General features: G+C 41.6%; 1 protein-coding gene and 1 non-coding gene across 2 annotated transcripts in view; one reads left to right on the top strand and one right to left on the bottom strand.

The window, feature by feature from the left end:
- The window catches only part of LOC115106678 (LIM and SH3 domain protein 1-like), a 29,756-nt gene extending 12,378 nt beyond the window's left edge, over positions 1–17,378 (bottom strand). Inside the window, exons 1-5 of the mRNA XM_029629647.2 lie at positions 17,104–17,378; positions 15,695–15,789; positions 14,859–14,943; positions 2,008–2,115; positions 95–167 (exon numbers count right to left, since the gene is read on the bottom strand). Of these exons, the coding sequence (XP_029485507.2) occupies positions 95–167; positions 2,008–2,115; positions 14,859–14,943; positions 15,695–15,789; positions 17,104–17,172 (430 nt within the window). The 5' untranslated portion in view covers positions 17,173–17,378. The remainder of the gene's footprint in view (positions 1–94; positions 168–2,007; positions 2,116–14,858; positions 14,944–15,694; positions 15,790–17,103) is intronic.
- Positions 17,379–18,113: 735 nt separating this feature from the next.
- Positions 18,114–18,185, top strand: trnac-gca (transfer RNA cysteine (anticodon GCA)). Its single transcript has one exon. It is a non-coding gene; the product is annotated as a tRNA-Cys (tRNA).
- The last annotated feature ends 44 nt before the right edge of the window (positions 18,186–18,229 follow it).

Below are 18,229 nucleotides of genomic sequence, written 5' to 3'. Positions count from 1 at the left end.
TATTGTGTGTGTGTGTGTGTGTGTGTGTGTGTGTGTATATGCGCGTATGAGTGTGTGCACGTCGCATGTGCCTGCATGTGTGTGGAGTATTTACCTTGACTGGCATTCACTGGGGGTGGGGCATCACTACTAATTCTGCTCTTCTCAAATTCCTCATGATACTTTATCTGCAAACAGACAGACAGACAGACCGACAGAACGGAGACATCATACAATGTACTGAGAGAATACTGCACTTTATAGATCGTTCCAGAAGGGGTCACTATGTTGCCAAATTCTGCCATCAACAACGCAATAGTCTAGGTTTGTGTGAAGTACCATTTTTGAAGGTATTGAAAAAAACAAAGAGGAAATTAGAGTTCAAAGACAACAGTGATTTAACAATGAATACGTTTGCAACCAAGTTAAGCCCTGATCACATAACCTTGGTAGGAGGTTTGCTCTAAAGTTCTAAAACGAGATCACATTCCCATCCACAACCATGTGCTAAGAAAATCCTACAATGGTTCCTTTCCTTGTTTCCTTTCCTTCATGACCACTTGTCTTAAAGGGCTGGATAGGGTTAGTAGTTCTCATAAACCAGTAGAAATTGTATCTAGTAACCCTTATAGGAGACAAGTGGCCATGAAAGGAAAGGAGACGATCTGTCCAAACTGTGTTCAACTATTGGAATGCAGCCATTGAAATTTGAGGATGGAGGAAACAGAGGACTGAATGTCCAGAGGAAGCGAAGTGCAGCCCTGTGTAACCAACTTGTCCTCAAACGACCTGAAGTAAACAAGCTTGGGAACTCAACAAACTACTAAGGAGCTTTAGAACGAGAGGAAAAGAGGGATAACAAATATAGAGTGTATGTAAAAGACAGAGAGAAAGACAAGAAAACAGAGAAAATAGCTAGAATAGAATAAAGACAAAAACAGCTAGAAGCAGACTGAGGCAAGCATTCAGAAAAATCAAAGAGAGATAAAGAGTTAAGAATGTGAGACGGGCAGAGAGAGGGGAGGACAACAACGAGACAGAAAGACCAGAGAGAGAGAGAGGACATATCTAGACAGAAACACAGAGAGTAAGAGGAAATAATGAAAGGTGAAACATAAACAGACAGAACTAGGAGGGAGTCGGTGGAGGGGATTATGTTAGTCTGACATTTGAAGTCACATTTCAGACATTTCTTAGGGCCCCAGAAGGTGTTGCCCTATATGGTCAAACTCCCTCAGCTATGAGGAGAAAGTGAATGTCCACTCTCAGTTTGCTGCTGTTCCCCAGATAGACACTCTCACTCTCGCTCTCTCTCTTCCTCCTGCTCTCTCTTGCCTTTTTCTATATTTCCCCTTTCCCCTCTCTTCCCACTCCCTTCTCTCTCTCCCCCTTCTCTCTCCCCCTTCTCTCTCTCTCTCTCTCTCTCTCTCTCTCTCTCTCACTACCCCCTTCCTCTTTCGTATCTCTCTTTCTCTCTCTTTCTTTCTTTCTCTCTCTCTCTCTCTCTCTCTCTCTCTCTCACTCTCTTTCTCTCCTTGGAGCAGCAGTATCAGAGTGGAATGAGGAGAGATAGTGTTGAATTCTAGCCATGGCTCTCCATTATACCTCTAGGGAATACTTCAGTCTCTAACAGTCTCATTCTTTTAGCCTTATCTGATATATGATATAGAGATGGAATGAGATAGATTGAGCCAGTCCATTTGACAAAATCTGTCTATTAGTTTGGTCAGTCAGGAGAAAATGAGTTTATGTTTGCTGATGGAAAAAGGATAAGGGAGAGCACAAAGAAGGACTGCAGTTTTGTACGTAGCACTATTAGCAATGGTTCTTGGTCCCAGATCTGTAAACGTATTAAGCGTAAACAGATGTGGGACCAGGCTAGTAGCAATGACCTTTGCAGCTAAAATCTTTTGGTCCAAAGTGAGAAGAGGGGGAGATAGGGAAGTGGGTGTAGTTCATTAGGAATGTTGACTCTATACTGGTTTAGTTCTGTTTTTGAAAATGTAGATACAGAGTAAATAGACTTACGTTGCTGATCTGGTCTTGCGTTTTCTTCACTCTCTGCATCTCCGGTGTGTCGGCCACCACGCTGAAGCCTTTCCCCTTGTTCTTCTCAAACTCCTCTTTGTACAGCGCCTGACACACGCAAACGCACACACACACAGAAACACACACACACACACACGGGTTTACAGAAAACCTCACATACTAACAACTTTTCTTCACTTGCTTACTTACTGTATGTCATACAGACGACACACATGAGCACATGACACATAAGCCATTACACTTCAGTAGAAGGGCTGAAATCAAAATACTGTACTACAATTATAACATTAGTGGTTACGATAGTGTTGATTGGGCAATGCATTCATGCTAAATATACTTTTTCTCCTCGTCTTATCTCTGTGAACCCTCCATATTCCGGAACGAAATTGCTCACATCCACAAAGAACTACATTCCCCAAATGCTCACCACGACGCCCAGATCCGTTCACCAGTTTTCTTACACGAAGATAGGGTTTTAAATGATAATTCTGCCATAGACAACTATTGAACAGACATGAAAGAAATCCAACAAAGTTGTCAATAGTGACACTCGAATCACAGAGAAACATGAATTATGACCTTCAACTTCCGTTTGAATATTTAAGAAAGGTGTTGTTGATATAATTAAAACCAATCTTACAGTCAAAATGAAGGGAAGCTCATTTGGTACATGTCCTGTAATATGACACCTTCTAACAGCAAATGTTCATATTTTTGAAGGAGAAAAAGATAATTTATAGGAGTGGTAGAGATAATACATTCTCACTCAAGGCAAGCAACACGTGTTGATTGTATAGCTATGAGGGTTGTACATTTTATTTCACATTGTTGCTCTGCTCTCACACAATCTGAAATCTCTGTGATGGGCTAACGCTAGGCTAGCTAGCTAGCACTGGGAAACAAATAGGACAGGTAGCGATAGCATCACTAACGTTAGCTAGTAGCTATCTATGGTTGAATTTGCTTTTAGAATGTAGTTATTTTCTCCTGTCTGTGTGGTTCATGTTTGTCAAACAGACAGTCTGTTCTCTTTCATTGACAAATCAGTTATGTTGATTTATGGGCAGGCGTTTTTATGTTAGCTAACTGGCTGACTAAATTAGCAAGCTAGCCAACTACCTAGCTAATTACCATATGAGCTAATCGGCCGTATCACTTGATAATTGTAAGTTTACTAGCTATCTGCCTAAATGTCAGTAAAGTCATGATAAAGCCAAAAGGCTCAGGCCTCATTCAGTGTGAGCTTTTGGCAGGACACTGGTACTTAACAGCTAAATTTAGCAAAACCATAGAAGGAAGGATGGTCAGGGAGGATATAATGCAAACGTCTAGCAAACCAAAGGTTGCGTTTTCGAATCGCGTCTGGGACAACTTGAGTACTTTAGCTAAAAAGTAACTTTAGCTAACCTCAACCATAGTGTTCTGCAACTACTTAGCATGTTAGTTAACCCTCATCCTAACCCTAACAGACCTGGAATAATTATAGTTTTACTAGGCTTTGTGGAAAGTAACTATTTTTTCTGGGGAACACATACTGTAGTTCCTTTGGAGGTGACGACAACTATTTGAATACAGATCCCAAAAATTACTACCAATATTTTGTACCGATAAGTTCAAATAAGTTATGACGCTCAACTACTGGATGAATCTTTCAACATGCCACTGAAAATGTTGAAGTCTGCAATTAATTTGACCATACCTGAAAATACTGCTGAGTATTTCAAAGCCATTTGCAAATATTGCAAACAGCAAGTTGGATGCTTAGCAAAAACAACGTCTAACCTCTTTGTCCATCTGAGGTTAAGTGTTCTTGTTTCAAACACACACTATACCATCTTTAAAGGGATGGTTTACTCAGAATTTAAACTAACATGATTTTCTTGGCTTTAGTTTTGGGATATTTTGTTTCCTTCCGATACTTAATACCCATTTTTTGTTCCTGTTAGCATTCTCAGTAACACTTAACATTAAACTGTTCTTGTGCCTGTTTAATACAACTGTAATTACTTTTGGAGCAACATTTTATTAGCATGTTGTTACATAACACTTTGGTAATTGCATTTTAATTCCATAGCAATGAGCTGAGAGTTTTGTAACTACTGCACACAAGGTATAGTAACTGTCCCATATTCCAATTATGTAATAACTCCATTACTATGCAATTATAAAGCAATTTCCAAAGTCCTATGTAAAAACAGCACATGTATAAGAACTTGATGTCAAGAATTACTGTACTACCTTGTCTCATTCAATATGAAAATATATTTGTTAGTCATTTTGAAGCTGCAAAAGTGGTCTACTCTAATGGTGAGGTGATTCCATGTCCCTCATGTATTTCATTTTAGGTTATAAACTATATTAAGCTGAATATCTAAGAACCCTCCAAACCATGTGCTTACGATCATTATATTCAAATACCTTCAAATATTTATATTATATTTATATTAATATATTATATATTTGGTTTTCTGAGAGGTATTCAAAATACTTTCAAATATTATTTGGTTTTCTGAGAAGTATTCAAAATACTTTAAAATATTATTTGGTTTTCTGAGAGGTATTCAAAATACTTTCAAATATTATTTGGTTTTCTGAGAGGTATTCAAAATTCCTTCAAATATTATTTGGTTTTCTGAGAGGTATTCAAAATACTTTCAAATATTATTTGGTTTTCTGAGAGGTATTCAAAATACTTTCAAAAATTATTTGGTTTTCTGAATTTGAATACCGAAGAAAACAGTTGCCTTTTAGTTGAAGCTATATATAAACTATATTTGACTACCTTGATTATTTGAAAAGTTGGTATTTTAAAATAAACTACAAAACATAACTCATTTCTGCCCAGGTCTGAACCCTAAACCCTAGCTTAGCTAACGTAGTCACCTAACTAACATTAGCCACAAATGCGAATGCAACAAGATGTAAACTAGAAATCATGTTGTAGCTGATTGCCTTGATTTTTTGTTATTTGACTCAACTTCAAATTTTGTAGAGTATATCAATAGCAGTGGCAGATGTAATAAGCTGAGTTTGCTGTACAACCTTAGTGCATATGTACAATTTAGGGCAGGGATGCTCATATCGAGCATACAGCCATGCAATCTACATAGAAAAACATTGGCAGTAGAATGGCCTTACTGAAGAGCTCAGTGACTTTCAACATGGCACCATCATAGGATGCCACATTTCCAACAAGTCAATTTGTCAAATTTCTGCCCTGCTAGAGCTGCCCCGGTCAACTGTAAGTGCTGTTATTGTAAAGTGGAATCGTTATTGTAAAGTGGAATCGTCTAGGAGCAACAACGACAACGGCCACACAAGCTCAAAGAACAGGACTGCTGAGTGCTGAAGTGCATAGCACGTAAAAACCGTCTGTTCTCGGTTGCAACACTCACTACCGAGTTCCAAACTGCCTCTGGAAGCAACTTCAGCACAATAACAGTTCATCGGGATCTTCATGAAATGGGTTTCCATGGCCGAGCAGCTGAAAACAAGCCTAAGATCACCATGCATAATGCCATGCGTCGGCTGGAGGGGTGTAAAGCTCACAGCCATTGGACTCTGGAGCAGTGGAAACGCAATCTCTGGAGTGATGAATCACACTTCACCATCTGGCAGTCCGACGGACTAATCTGGGTTTGGTGGATGCCAGGAGAATGCTATCTGTCCCAATGCATAGTACCAACTGTAAAGTTTGGTGGAGGAGGAATAATGATCTGGGGCTGTTTTTCATGGTTCGGGCCCCTTAGTTCCAGTGAAGGGACATTTTAACGCTACAGCATACAATGACATTCTAGATGATTCTGTGCTACCAACTTTGTGGCAACAGTTTGGGGAAGGTCCTTTCCTCGTTCAGCATGACAATGTCCCCGTGTACAAAGCGAGGTCCATATAGAAATGGTTTTGAGATCGGTGTGGAAGACCTCAACCCCATCAAACACCTTTGGGATGAATTGGAACACAGACTGCGAGCCAGGCCCGAATCGCCCAACATCAGTGCCCGATGTCACTATGGAAGCAAATCCTCGCAGCAATGTTCCAACATCTAGTGGAAAGCCTTCCCAGAAGAGTGGAGGCTGTTATAGCAGCAAACGGGGGACCAACTCCATATTAATGCCTATGATTTTGGAAAGAGATGTTGGTCATGTAGTGTATATATACATGTTATGATTCTATTTTTACTCAAACGACCTGCAGGCCGGATTGGACCCCCAATGTGTGTGGGTGTTAAATTCGATTTTGTGTTTGTGATCATGCCGTTTATAGCTAGGCCTACAACAGACAAAGAAGTTTGTACAACATGTCGTAGGCTGAAACAGATAAAGACGTCTGATCATCGCCGGGGGGGTGAGTGTGTCACATTCTGACCCTAGTTCCTTTATTTTGTCTTTGTGTTAGTATGGTCAGGGCGTGAGTTGGGGTGGGCAATCTATGTTCATTTTTCTAGGTTGTGTTTATGTGTTTGGCCTGGTATGGTTCTCAATCAGAGGCAGGTGTCGTTTGTTGTCTCTGATTGAGAATCATACTTAGGTAGCCTTTTCCCACCTGTGTTTTGTGGGTGATTATATTTTTCCGTTTCAGTGTTTGCACCATTCGGGACTGTTTCGGTTTTAATTTTGATTCTGTATTTTGTATTCATTATATTTTAAATAACATTATGGATACATACCATGCTGCATTTTGGTCCTCCGATCCTTCCTACTACTCCTCCTCAGAAGAGGAAGAAGAAATCTGTTACAGAGTGAGAGAACTGGAAGGGAGGGGAAAGCATCAGCGGAGCTACCGGAGCTACATAAAAACATTTGTGAATAAAGTATAACATGCGCAGAAGGTTGTTTGGCTGTCGGGAAGAGGCATCCAGAGAGTCTGGTCACCCAGCTAATATTCCTCACTGGATTCTGGAACTCCAATAAACCAATGGTGACTCCTTACTCCAATAAACCAATGGTGACTCCATACTCCAATAAACCAACGGGGACTCCATACTCCAATAAACCAACGGTGACTCCATACTCCAATAAACCAACGGTGACTCCATACTCCAATAAACCAACGGTGACTCCATACTCCAATAAACCAACGGTGACTCCATACTCCAATAAACCAACGGGGACTCCATACTCCAATAAACCAACGGGGACTCCATACTCCAATAAACCAACAGTGACTCCATACTCCAATAAACCAACGGTGACTCCGTACTCCAATAAACCAACGGTGACTCCATACTCCAATAAACCAACGGTGACTCCATACTCCAATAAACCAACGGTGACTCCATACTCCAATAAACCAATGGTGACTCCATACTCCAATAAACCAACAGTGACTCCATACTCCAATAAACCAACGGTGACTCCATACTCCAATAAACCAATGGTGACTCTATACCGTTGCCTCCGTTCTAATATTTGTAAGGTTGCCCATGGAATGGTCTTCCCCAGAGCTGAAGATCCGAATCAGATTCTGTGCATGTGTTTCTTTACCCCTAATTCGCACACACATTTTTTGTGGTCACCCTCGCTTCACATTTCTAACTTTCAATCGTGTAAGAACCAACGCTGGAGATGAGAAGCAGGAACGGGGAGTAGAACATTTAATGTAGCACAGACATGGAACAGGACAGGAACAGCGTCAGAACCAGGGAAGAAAATTACAAGCGAACATTAATCCAGGTGAGTGCAATGAATCGCTGATGCCCGTGACGAGGGGAGCAGGTGTGTGTAATGATGGTGGCAGGAGTGCGCAATGCTGGGCAGCCTAGCACCCTCGAGCGCCAGGGAGGGAGAGCGGGAAGCAGGCGTGACAAATCGTGAGTGATAAGTTTTACCAGTGAAACATCCATGCAGTATCTGAATGTCAACCATTTAATCTCAATAATTTTCACAGGAATATGCATTTATATCTTCTTGAGTTATGTACAGTGTTGTTTTGAGGTACATTGTTGTTCTGAATTACATACAGTGAGTAGATTTTAGAGCAGATGGTGTTAACAAACTGTAGCATACCTGTGTTTTGTTTCAATCAAAACACATATTTCGCCTAGTGGTGCGTAGGGCTGTGGCAGTCATGAGATTTTGTGAGCTGGTTATCGTCATGCAAAAGTCTGCCGGTCTCGCGGTAATTGACCGTTATTTAACATAAACAAGTTTAGCTGCATGCAAAATGCTTGATGCACGCCTTTGAAACATTTACATTTAAAAAAGGTGTAATAAATCAATTTAATATACATCATCACAATAAATCCAATATTTATTTTAGTCTGGTCTAAAGAAACATGATATGAAGAAAATGTATTTCAGAAGAACAGAATTTGAGTTGGCCTAATGTGTCACGACTTCCGCCGAGGTTGGCTCTCCTGCCCGTTCGGGCGGTGCTCGGCAGTCGTCGTCACCGTCCTACTAGCCACTACCGATCCCTTTTCGTGTATCTGTTGGTTTTGTCTGATTGGTTGCACCTGTGTGTTGTTTAGTTAATTAGTGTCTGTATATAATGTAGGTTGTCCCACCCTTGTTTTGTGCGGGATTGTTTATTTTGTCATTCATTTCGTCTGTCGGTGTTTTGTGTTTCTTATTCTCCGGTTAGTCTGTTATCCTGTGTTGGATAATTTCACCCTGTGTGTGTTTGGGTTGACCGTGTTTGTTTTGTTCACCGGAGAATAAAACTTTATATCGCTATCTGCTCTCTGCGCCTGATTCCACCCACCTTGATTAGACGTGACATAATGTATGTTATCTGGCTATGCTCCATGCCATAGGCTGTAGGCTTGTTAATTTAGCTGACAAGATATGTCCTGTGCCATTATATATATATTATATGATTTTATAGTAAGAAGAATATAATTGAACTTAGCTGAATAAAATAGAAAGGATATTTTTCCCATTCTGGAGCGGGGGCGCATATGAAGTGGCTATGTTGAGCGTTAATGTGATCATTTGTTACAGGTCCTATACGCTAGATTTAGAGTTATTTGCCAATTTTAATTGTGAATGAACCTAACAATGTCTTAGAAATCAAAACATATACAGGCTACGTGATACAAATACAGGCTCTTGATGATTTGAGAAAGTAAAAAAAAAAAAAAGCTTGCCTCAATTTCATCAAGTTATCATATCTTCACCCACCCTTCACCCATATTCTCAATGTAATATTGTCTTTATTAATAAGTCAAATTAGTTTAGATTTACAATGGCCCATTATTAAATGGGCAGGAACAGGGGCAGGGGGAAAAGACATAGTAGTCCGTATGCACTCGAATAGCGAATGAAGGCAACGCTCGGTTTTATAGTGGAGCTGTGCTTAATATGAGCAGCTGATAACTAAATATAAGAACACTTATTTAACTCCATGCATCAACCCCTGTTTGAGGAGCATGCTCTCATTGCGCCGTGAGCTCTCCAACCCTGTTTCTACAGCTACCCAGTGCTTCATTTGAGAAACCATGTGAAATCTGTGAAATCTGTTCGGGAACATTGATAGTAACATGTTTTCGCAACAAAATATATTTCACTAAACTGTTGACTGCCCCTCTACACGCTCGAGAAAGGAATAAATAAGAGAGGAGGAGTAGATGGAAACGCATGGTGGTGAGATACTCTGTATAGCTAGAGGTAATGTGTCACCCAATGAATTATGAAAATATAAAACATGCCCTATTACTAGGCTGTTCAAAATCAAATACAAATTCACTATAATTGTAGGCTAACTGTAAGCCTTTGAGGCTTGGGCTCATATGCCTAAGAATAAGCTCTAACGTGTATTGATGTTTTGAATTAATCGTCACCTTAGAAAGCGCTGTCTATTTCATTGCGCTAGGCTTTGAAACAACATCCACAAAGACCATGTTTTACACTCAGTTTCAACCTGCTGCTGAACGTCTTTCTTCATATTGATCATCACATTGAGGTGAGTTTTAAAAGCATGATACTGTTTTGATGATGTGTTTGAAGATTTTCGATTGTATTTGCATTGACGTCAGAGTGGTTAGAGGGACAATAGAGCACTGAGTACCAGGCCATTAGGACCTGATGTTAGTTAGCAAGTTGTGTACTATCAAAGCATGTCCGGTGTTCATAAAAGGAGATTACCATGACTCAACGGTCACATGGAATTTTGACTCATGACTGCCGGTGTGGCGTTAATACGGTCATCGCAACAGCCCTACCTAATAGCACCATTCTCCATTCCTCACTGAGATTCACCAGAGTAGCCTGTTCTAGGCACCCCGAACAAGTAGAGCAGAAACTGTGCATATAGTGGAGAATTTGGCACATGCGGAGAAGCTTCGAACTTTTAGCTGTCAGGAAGAAGGTTCCAAAGAATTCGGATCCACAGACACCCCCCGTAATTTTAAAACCTCCAACTGCTGGGAGCCACAAGTACTAAAGTCATTAACAACAACCCATAGCAGAGAAGAGAGAACTCCTCCTTGCCACACACACACACACGCGCGCACACACACACACACACACACACACACACACACACACACACACACACACACACACACACACACACACACACACACACACACAGAGATGTGAGTCATGTGCTTGCTATGCTATGAGGAATATGCTTTCTCAGTGAGGGAGAGCAGGGGTGCATCGACTTTTATGGTTATGCTTTATGAACAATAAAAAGGCCTTGCTCGTGTGAGTGAGAGTGAGGGGGAAAGGACCATACCGTGTTTACAGAAAGTACCCTCCTACAATAGGAAGATTCTAAGAAGTTACTAAACATTAATATTGTTTAACATTACATTAACATTTCCCTTTTGTCAAACCTTCCCCTAAAAGTTTTACCAAATTGACAGACAAGGCATTTTTTTCTCACTTAATTAAATGTGAATTGCTAATCTTTGAGATATGGCTGTATCTACTGTCATTAAAGGCCCAGTGCAGTCAAAAACTAATATATATTTCCACACTATGTGGTTGGAATAATACTGTGAAATTGTGAAAAGGATGATAATGCCCCTTTAGTGTAAGAGCTGTTTGAAAAGGCCACGTGAAAGTTCTGTCTGTTTTGGTGGGATGGAGTTTTGGCCTGCCTGGTGTCTTCACCAGGTGGTAAATTAGTTAATAGACCAATAAGACAGATAGTTCCAAACATTGGATTAGGAATCAGTAAATTAATAGGATCTGGTTCAAAACCTCTTTGCCAATAGCAGGTTGTTTTCAGTTTTCAGTTTTCAGCTCCCCACCTCCAGACAGTCCTAGCAAAATTGTTGCTTGAGAAATTGCTCTTTGGTAAGAAGCTATTTTTGTTTCTTTTTGATGATTTTAATTGATAACAACACAGTAAGGTACTTAATTGTCACCCAAAAATGGATTTGATATTGATACAAAAACAGCTGCATTGGACCTTTAACATCTATGGTAGTGGGAAGAATTGCATGTAACTCTGCCCACTTAATATTTCCGCTAACACTAAACATACTGTACAGCTGTGTGTGCATAGTGGCTGCTAACCTAAAAACACACAAAACATACTCCCGTTCTTCCTCGGCAGAAACGAGAGATAGAAGGAGAAAGATAGTGATAGAGGGAGACAAGCAGAACATGGGGTCTTTAGCGATGGGGGGGGGGGGGGGGGGGTTGACCTTAAAGCCTTTGACTACCATTTTGTGGCTGTGGGTAGGCTTTACTGGTATCAGCGTGGCTAGTAATAGGTTTAGGTTTATTTAATCATCTTGGTACATATGTCAGAAACATACATAACATGTGATGTCATACAACAAGTGAAAAGATAAGACCAGCCTGAAAGGATAAGACCAGCCTTATCCATGACTATTGTTTTAGGGAAGAGTTATAGGTAACACTTCTTATGAATACCTTCTTCATAATGCATTATAAACACATCCACAGAGCCTTATTAGCTATGCATAATACACTTTAAGCTATAACTACATGCATAAAGGATTATGAGTTATTATGCACATGAGATTCTGTATTGGATTGTTCATCTTGGACTGGATAATCTTTGTTCCTGGTAATGTACACTGAGTGTACAAAACATTAAGAACACCTTCCTAATATTGAGTTGCGGCCCCCTCCGGGCCCCCTTTTGCCCTCAGAACAGCCTCAATTCGTCAGGCACAGACTCTACAAGGTGTTGAAAGTGTTCCACAGGTTTGCTTGCCCATGTTGACTCCAATGCTTCCCACAGTTGTGTCAAGTTGGCTGGATGTCCCTTTGATGGGTAACCATTCTTCATACACACGGAAACTGTTGAGCATGAAAAGCCCAGCAGCTCTTCAGTTCTCAGCAGCTCTTGACACAAACCGTTGGACCTGGCACCTACTACCCTCCCCTGCACAAAGGCACTTAAATCTTTTGTCTTGCCCATTCACCCTCTGCATGGCACACATACACAATCCATGTCTCAACTGTCTCAAAGCTTCGAAATCATTCTATTGCCTGTCTCCTCCCCTTCATCTACACGGATTGAAGTGGATTTAACAGGTGACATCAATAAGGGATCACAGCTTTCAGCTCGATTCACTTGGTCAGTCTATGTCATTGAAAGAGCAGGTGTTCATAATGTTTTGTACACTCAGTACAGTCATTTGCTTAATCTAGTCGCATTGCATCAGAGGTATGAATAGGGAATGAAACCCAGTGTGTGAGTTTTGGTTCATTGCCACATGAGAGTGTGCATATACAGTGATGGGGTAGGCTGTCATTGTAAAATAATAATTTGTTCTTAACTGACTAGTTAAATAAAGATTGCATTTTATTTTGAATTTTTAAATGCATGTGACTCCATGATCACATTGGCCCCACAGGGGTTCCCAACCTTTTTACAGGGGTTCCCAACTAAACTTTACATTTGAGAAATTCCTTGAAGCACTAGGAAATTTAAAGCAAATATTTGTGACAACTGAAGGTTTGTAGCTCAGCCTCTGAATGTCAAACCGAGGAGATCCCTATGTGCAACAGGATCGTGTCTTTCTTATGCAGTTTATGGTTGGTTGTTTCTAGCCTAAAGCATTGCAGAGATATTCATCATTATACATTGGTTTATTTAATAAGGATCATTTTTTTTACCCCTCAAATCACGCAAGGCTCCGGAAACCCCCCAGGAAACTTTATCTCGACCCCTAGCTTGGTAACCTTTTGCAGTAGGGTGTCTGCAGTGCCCGGTGGCCCGTTCCTGTAGGTTCATGCTCTACAACATCCGCAGAGTACGACCCTGCCTCACACAGGAAGCGGCGCAGGTCCTAATCCAGGCACTTGTCATCTCCCGTCTGGATTACTGCAACTCGCTGTTGGCTGGGCTCCCTGCCTGTGCCATTAAACCCCTACAACTCATCCAGAACGCCGCAGCCCGTCTGGTGTTCAACCTTCCCAAGTTCTCTCACGTCACCCCGCTCCTCCGCTCCCTCCACTGGCTTCCAGTTGAAGCTCGCATCCGCTACAAGACCATGGTGCTTGCCTACGGAGCTGTGAGGGGAACGGCACCTCAGTACCTCCAGGCTCTGATCAGGCCCAACACCCAAACAAGGGCACTGCGTTCATCCACCTCTGGCCTGCTCGCCTCCCTACCACTGAGGAAGTACAGTTCCCGCTCAGCCCAGTCAAAACTGTTCGCTGCTCTGGCCCCCCAATGGTGGAACAAACTCCCTCACGACGCCAGGACAGCGGAGTCAATCACCACCTTCCGGAGACACCTGAAACCCCACCTCTTTAAGGAATACCTAGGAGAGGATAAAGTAATCCCTATCACCCCCCCTCCCCCTTAAAAGATTTAGATGCACTACTGTTCCACTGGATGTCATAAGGTGAATGCACCAATTTGTAAGTCGCTCTGGATAAGAGCGTCTGCTAAATGACTTAAATGTAATGTAAATGTAAATGTTGGTAATTGCTGGATAGATAAAGTATGTGTTTGTGTGTGCGTGTGTGTTTCCATGGCCTCATTACTAATATGTGAGTTCAAATTGGGCCATGCAAAGTGTGTGTATATGTGTCTGTGTGAGTGTGTGTGTGTTAGTTTCTAAGGAGGGTAAAGAAGGATTCATCAGTTGTAGAAGGAATCCAATTGTCATGACAGCGGGGTAGAGAGTTGGGTTCAATCTGTCTTACTGAGTGACGGAGTAAGAGATGGAGATAGAGAGAGGAAAAGGAAGATAGAAGAGGTCATGCCACAGGATTAAAGAAAGATTACTATGGTACCTGGGTAGCAATGACGGGAGGAAAAAAGGTTAGAGAGAGGTTACAGTACGACACCAAGTGGGTGTGAGCCCTGCAAGGTAAGGTCTAATGCAGGCAGGATTTAGAAGTCTATCTCTGGGCACAGGAATGTGAATCTGGGTTGTCTTTGATTCCCAGCCTAAAATAAATTGGTTTCAACTTCAATTTGGTTAAAGAGGCCCTAGATGTTGATTTGAGGGCCTTCGCACTCTTATAAACACTTATACCTCCCGAGTGGCACAGCGGTCTAAGGCACTGTATTGTAGTGCTAGAGGCGTCACTACAGACCCTGGTTTGTTTCCAGGCTGTGTCACAACCGGCCGTGATCGGGAGTCCCGTAAGGCGGCGCACAATTGGCCCACAATTGGCCGTGGAGGTAGGCCGTCATTGTAAAAAATAATTTGTTCTTCACTGACTTGCCTAGTTAAATAAAGGTAAAATAAATAAATAAATTATATGGGTATATACACACAGATAGGCAAGTTTCACACAGATAGTGTCCTGGACCACAAACAAAACCCCTTTTTCAATGGACAATCTCCATTGAAAGTACTTTGTGCTTTTTAGTCCAGGACTAGGTTGACTCTTTGTCTAGGAAACTGGCCCTTTAGAGTTCAGTAGTATCTGTGTTCTAACCTGGCTGTTCAACATGCTCTGCTGTTTGAGTCGCAGGTTCTCTGGGGTGTCAATCACGGAGGTGAAGGAGCTCTTCGGGTAGTGCCTGCAACAAAGAGCCAAAGAGAAGAGATATTAGAGCAGGATGTGAAGAGGCATACGCAGGGTAAGAATGTACATTTCTTTCAACTTCTAGGGCTTTTTTTTTGCCACTGTCAATTGATTTTCAGTGGAATTTTTGGGCTTTTCCAGAGCACTGACCAAACTAAACTTGGGTGGTTGAAGCTAAGGTAATCTATGTTAAGAAGGCCCTCCTATAATGCCCCCATCTGGAGAAGGGTGTGTGCACACAGGTAAAATACATCCTGGATTAGCAGGTAATCCCACCACACACACACTACTGTGAGTACACACATACACACACAGATGGACACGCAGCATGTCTGTGTGTGTTTGTCAGTTTGCCAACTGCACCCTGTCATACATCCTGTGCCACAATCCTTTCTTGGTTAATTTGATCTAGTCACCATAGGGGAGTGTGGGAGAAAATGTAAGACTTGTCAGACAACTGACAGATTTGTCTCTGTCTCTGTCTCTGTTCCTCCCTCCCTTCGCCCGTCTGTCTGTCTGCCTAGTCCCACTTCTCTATATCACCTTTCCAATGACATGACAATAGCCCTACTGTCTTGTCATTCCCGTAGCACATTGTAGTGTAGTTGGAGGGATCATTGTCTGCCTGCATGAACGGAAATTCAAATGAAAAGCACCTAGCACACCAGACAACGTGCTTGCAGTGCCTGCCAGACAGATACAAGCATGGACGATGATATCAATGGTATGCTGTGTGATATACTCACATACTGCAGTAGGGTTTCTTGTCGAAGCCTTGGTAATTCTTCATGTTAAGGGTCAATTTGCACACCTCGCAGCTGAAACATCCTTTATGCCAGTACTGTGAAGAATGGATGGAGAGAAAGAGATGGAGGGAGAGATATGGACGGGTGGAGAGAGAGAAATATGGAAGGACGGGGTAGAGAGATGGAAGGAGACAGGGAGCAGGGAGAGAGGGGGAATATGAGGGTAAATAGCTCAATTACATGATTTAGGACTAGTGTCACGACTCGAGTATGACTAAATCTATGACTGTTGGAATGTTTGTCCCATGGGAAAAGCAAATCCAAGTGTAATGGCAAATTAAATGTAATCTACAATGACAGCATGGGAAAATTCCATTCTTCTAACATTAAAGCACAGCTGCACCACCATTCCATGACTCACAAAACCACCATATCCTCCTGACCCGTGTGGACTCGGAGTGGGGTGACATGGGAAATTGAGTTTTCAGACTTGATTCAGAAGAAATCCGTAAAGCAAGTGTAAAATATATTTGGAGGGATTTTTGTGCTTTCAACATTCCAGATTTCACACACACGCACGCACGCAAGCACGCACGCACGCACGCACGCACGCACGCACACACACACACACACACACACACACACACACACACACAGAGAGAGAGAGAGAATAACAATAGCCAAAAATCATATCTGGTAGATACACAAACCACAAACCTCAAGTGTTTGAAAATAGACATGATATGCTCTTGGGCAGGGCTATGACAAATACAATGAGCTTCACACACACACACACACACACACACACACACACACACACACACACACAACAACAACAACATTATGTTCATACTGTTCACAATACCAGGGTTATTAACACCATGTTGTGGATGTAGAGAGGGACATAGATATTTGTTGAGCTTCCAATTCACTGGTCATGTAAAGAGGAGAATGTATATCTAGCCCGTCATGCACACCTTGCAGTTGTAATTGCATGTTACAGCCTATTACAACATGAATCAGCTCCCAAACAGGGGATTAAAACGTAACATGGAGTAAATTGTATTATTATATATGGACTGGATACATTTAGCCAGAGCTGGATAGATAAGCAATACTACCCACATCAGACAATGTTATTATAGGCTAGCCCATCCATTGTACATTTCCCAAAAGACTAAGCATAATGTAAACAAACATTGGCAGAATGTAGGCTATCATTGACACAGCAAAACTTGTGAACTCTTAGTGCAACTAGATCATTTATCATTCATTGTTTTTTCCCCTTCTATCAGCAGCCACCCTTGCACCCAAAATGCGCTTGCACAAAGAAGAGCCAACTCCCTCAATATAGTTTATTCTATTCTGTGAATATGCGTAGGCCAAATTGCGCCCGAATCATGCCTTACCTTGTCTAGACAATTCACTTTTTCCGTGGGGTAAACCATTTTACTGCATCTTCCACATAACGGATTCATGGCGAAAGGGAAAATCCTCTTTCAGAAATAACGGGACGCAATGAAATTAATATTCTGGTGTAGACCTATTGAAGCGAACCTATCCAAAATAGCGCCAGTTAAATCGGTAGATATTCTAAATTCCAATAGTCCCTTTTTTTGACAGCGCACAATTCTTACTAGGCGCGCGCGTTCACGAAATTGATTAAATGAAAACTCGGTCGTGAGGCGAGAGGGAGAGGCTTATTTTCGGAGAGCGGAGAGGGAAGGCGGTACCGCTGTAATGATGTAGAACCGTCAAGCAGACTATTTGCTCCGTAATAACCTTATAAGGAGTACAGCAGATGTGTATTGTATTTGCTGTTATAAACAACATTGGCACAAGTATGGTTATGGTATTCAAGTCATTCGCAACTTGTAGTTTAGGGGGAGACCTACTGAAGTTGCAATCCTGGATGAGTGTGCCAAGTTCTAGGGCGTTGCAGTAGTTTCAACATGTACTAGTAGCTAGGCAAATAACCATCAAAGAAATAAAAACAAGCTCAGTCAGAGAACAATGATGCCATGTGTTAACTATTATTGGAGAAGAAAATGACAAAAATGACATGTAACCCCCACCCCCATTAAAAACGTACATAATAGGCTACATACATAAATTCACAAATATAGAAACCAGAATTGTGTTACCCCCTATTATGTTGTGGGGAATTAGACAAACGCATAGAATGGTTTGATCGACCAAGTGTTAAATTGAGAACATGCTCCTTTGGTGTCATGGACGCGATTGACATTGCCACGCATTTACATTGTAACATATCTGAGATTTTCCGTGCTGGTAGATGTGTTTAGAAATATTTTCGTTTTTGTTGCCTTTCCTCATAAAACACCATTACTATCAGAACACCATAGACAATTATAGTGTAGACTACATAAACTGTTAAATGTGAAGATTTATAGTTAACGGGGGTATAGCTCAGTGGTAGAGCATTTGACTGCAGATCAAGAGGTCCCCGGTTCAAATCCAGGTGCCCCCTCATTTTGGCGATGCATATTTTATCGGTAGGATATTGATCGCTTG

Source organism: Oncorhynchus nerka, linkage group LG23, assembly GCF_034236695.1.
Source record: "Oncorhynchus nerka isolate Pitt River linkage group LG23, Oner_Uvic_2.0, whole genome shotgun sequence".
NCBI lineage: Eukaryota > Metazoa > Chordata > Actinopteri > Salmoniformes > Salmonidae > Oncorhynchus > Oncorhynchus nerka.
This window is presented reverse-complemented; position numbering and strand designations above follow the sequence as displayed.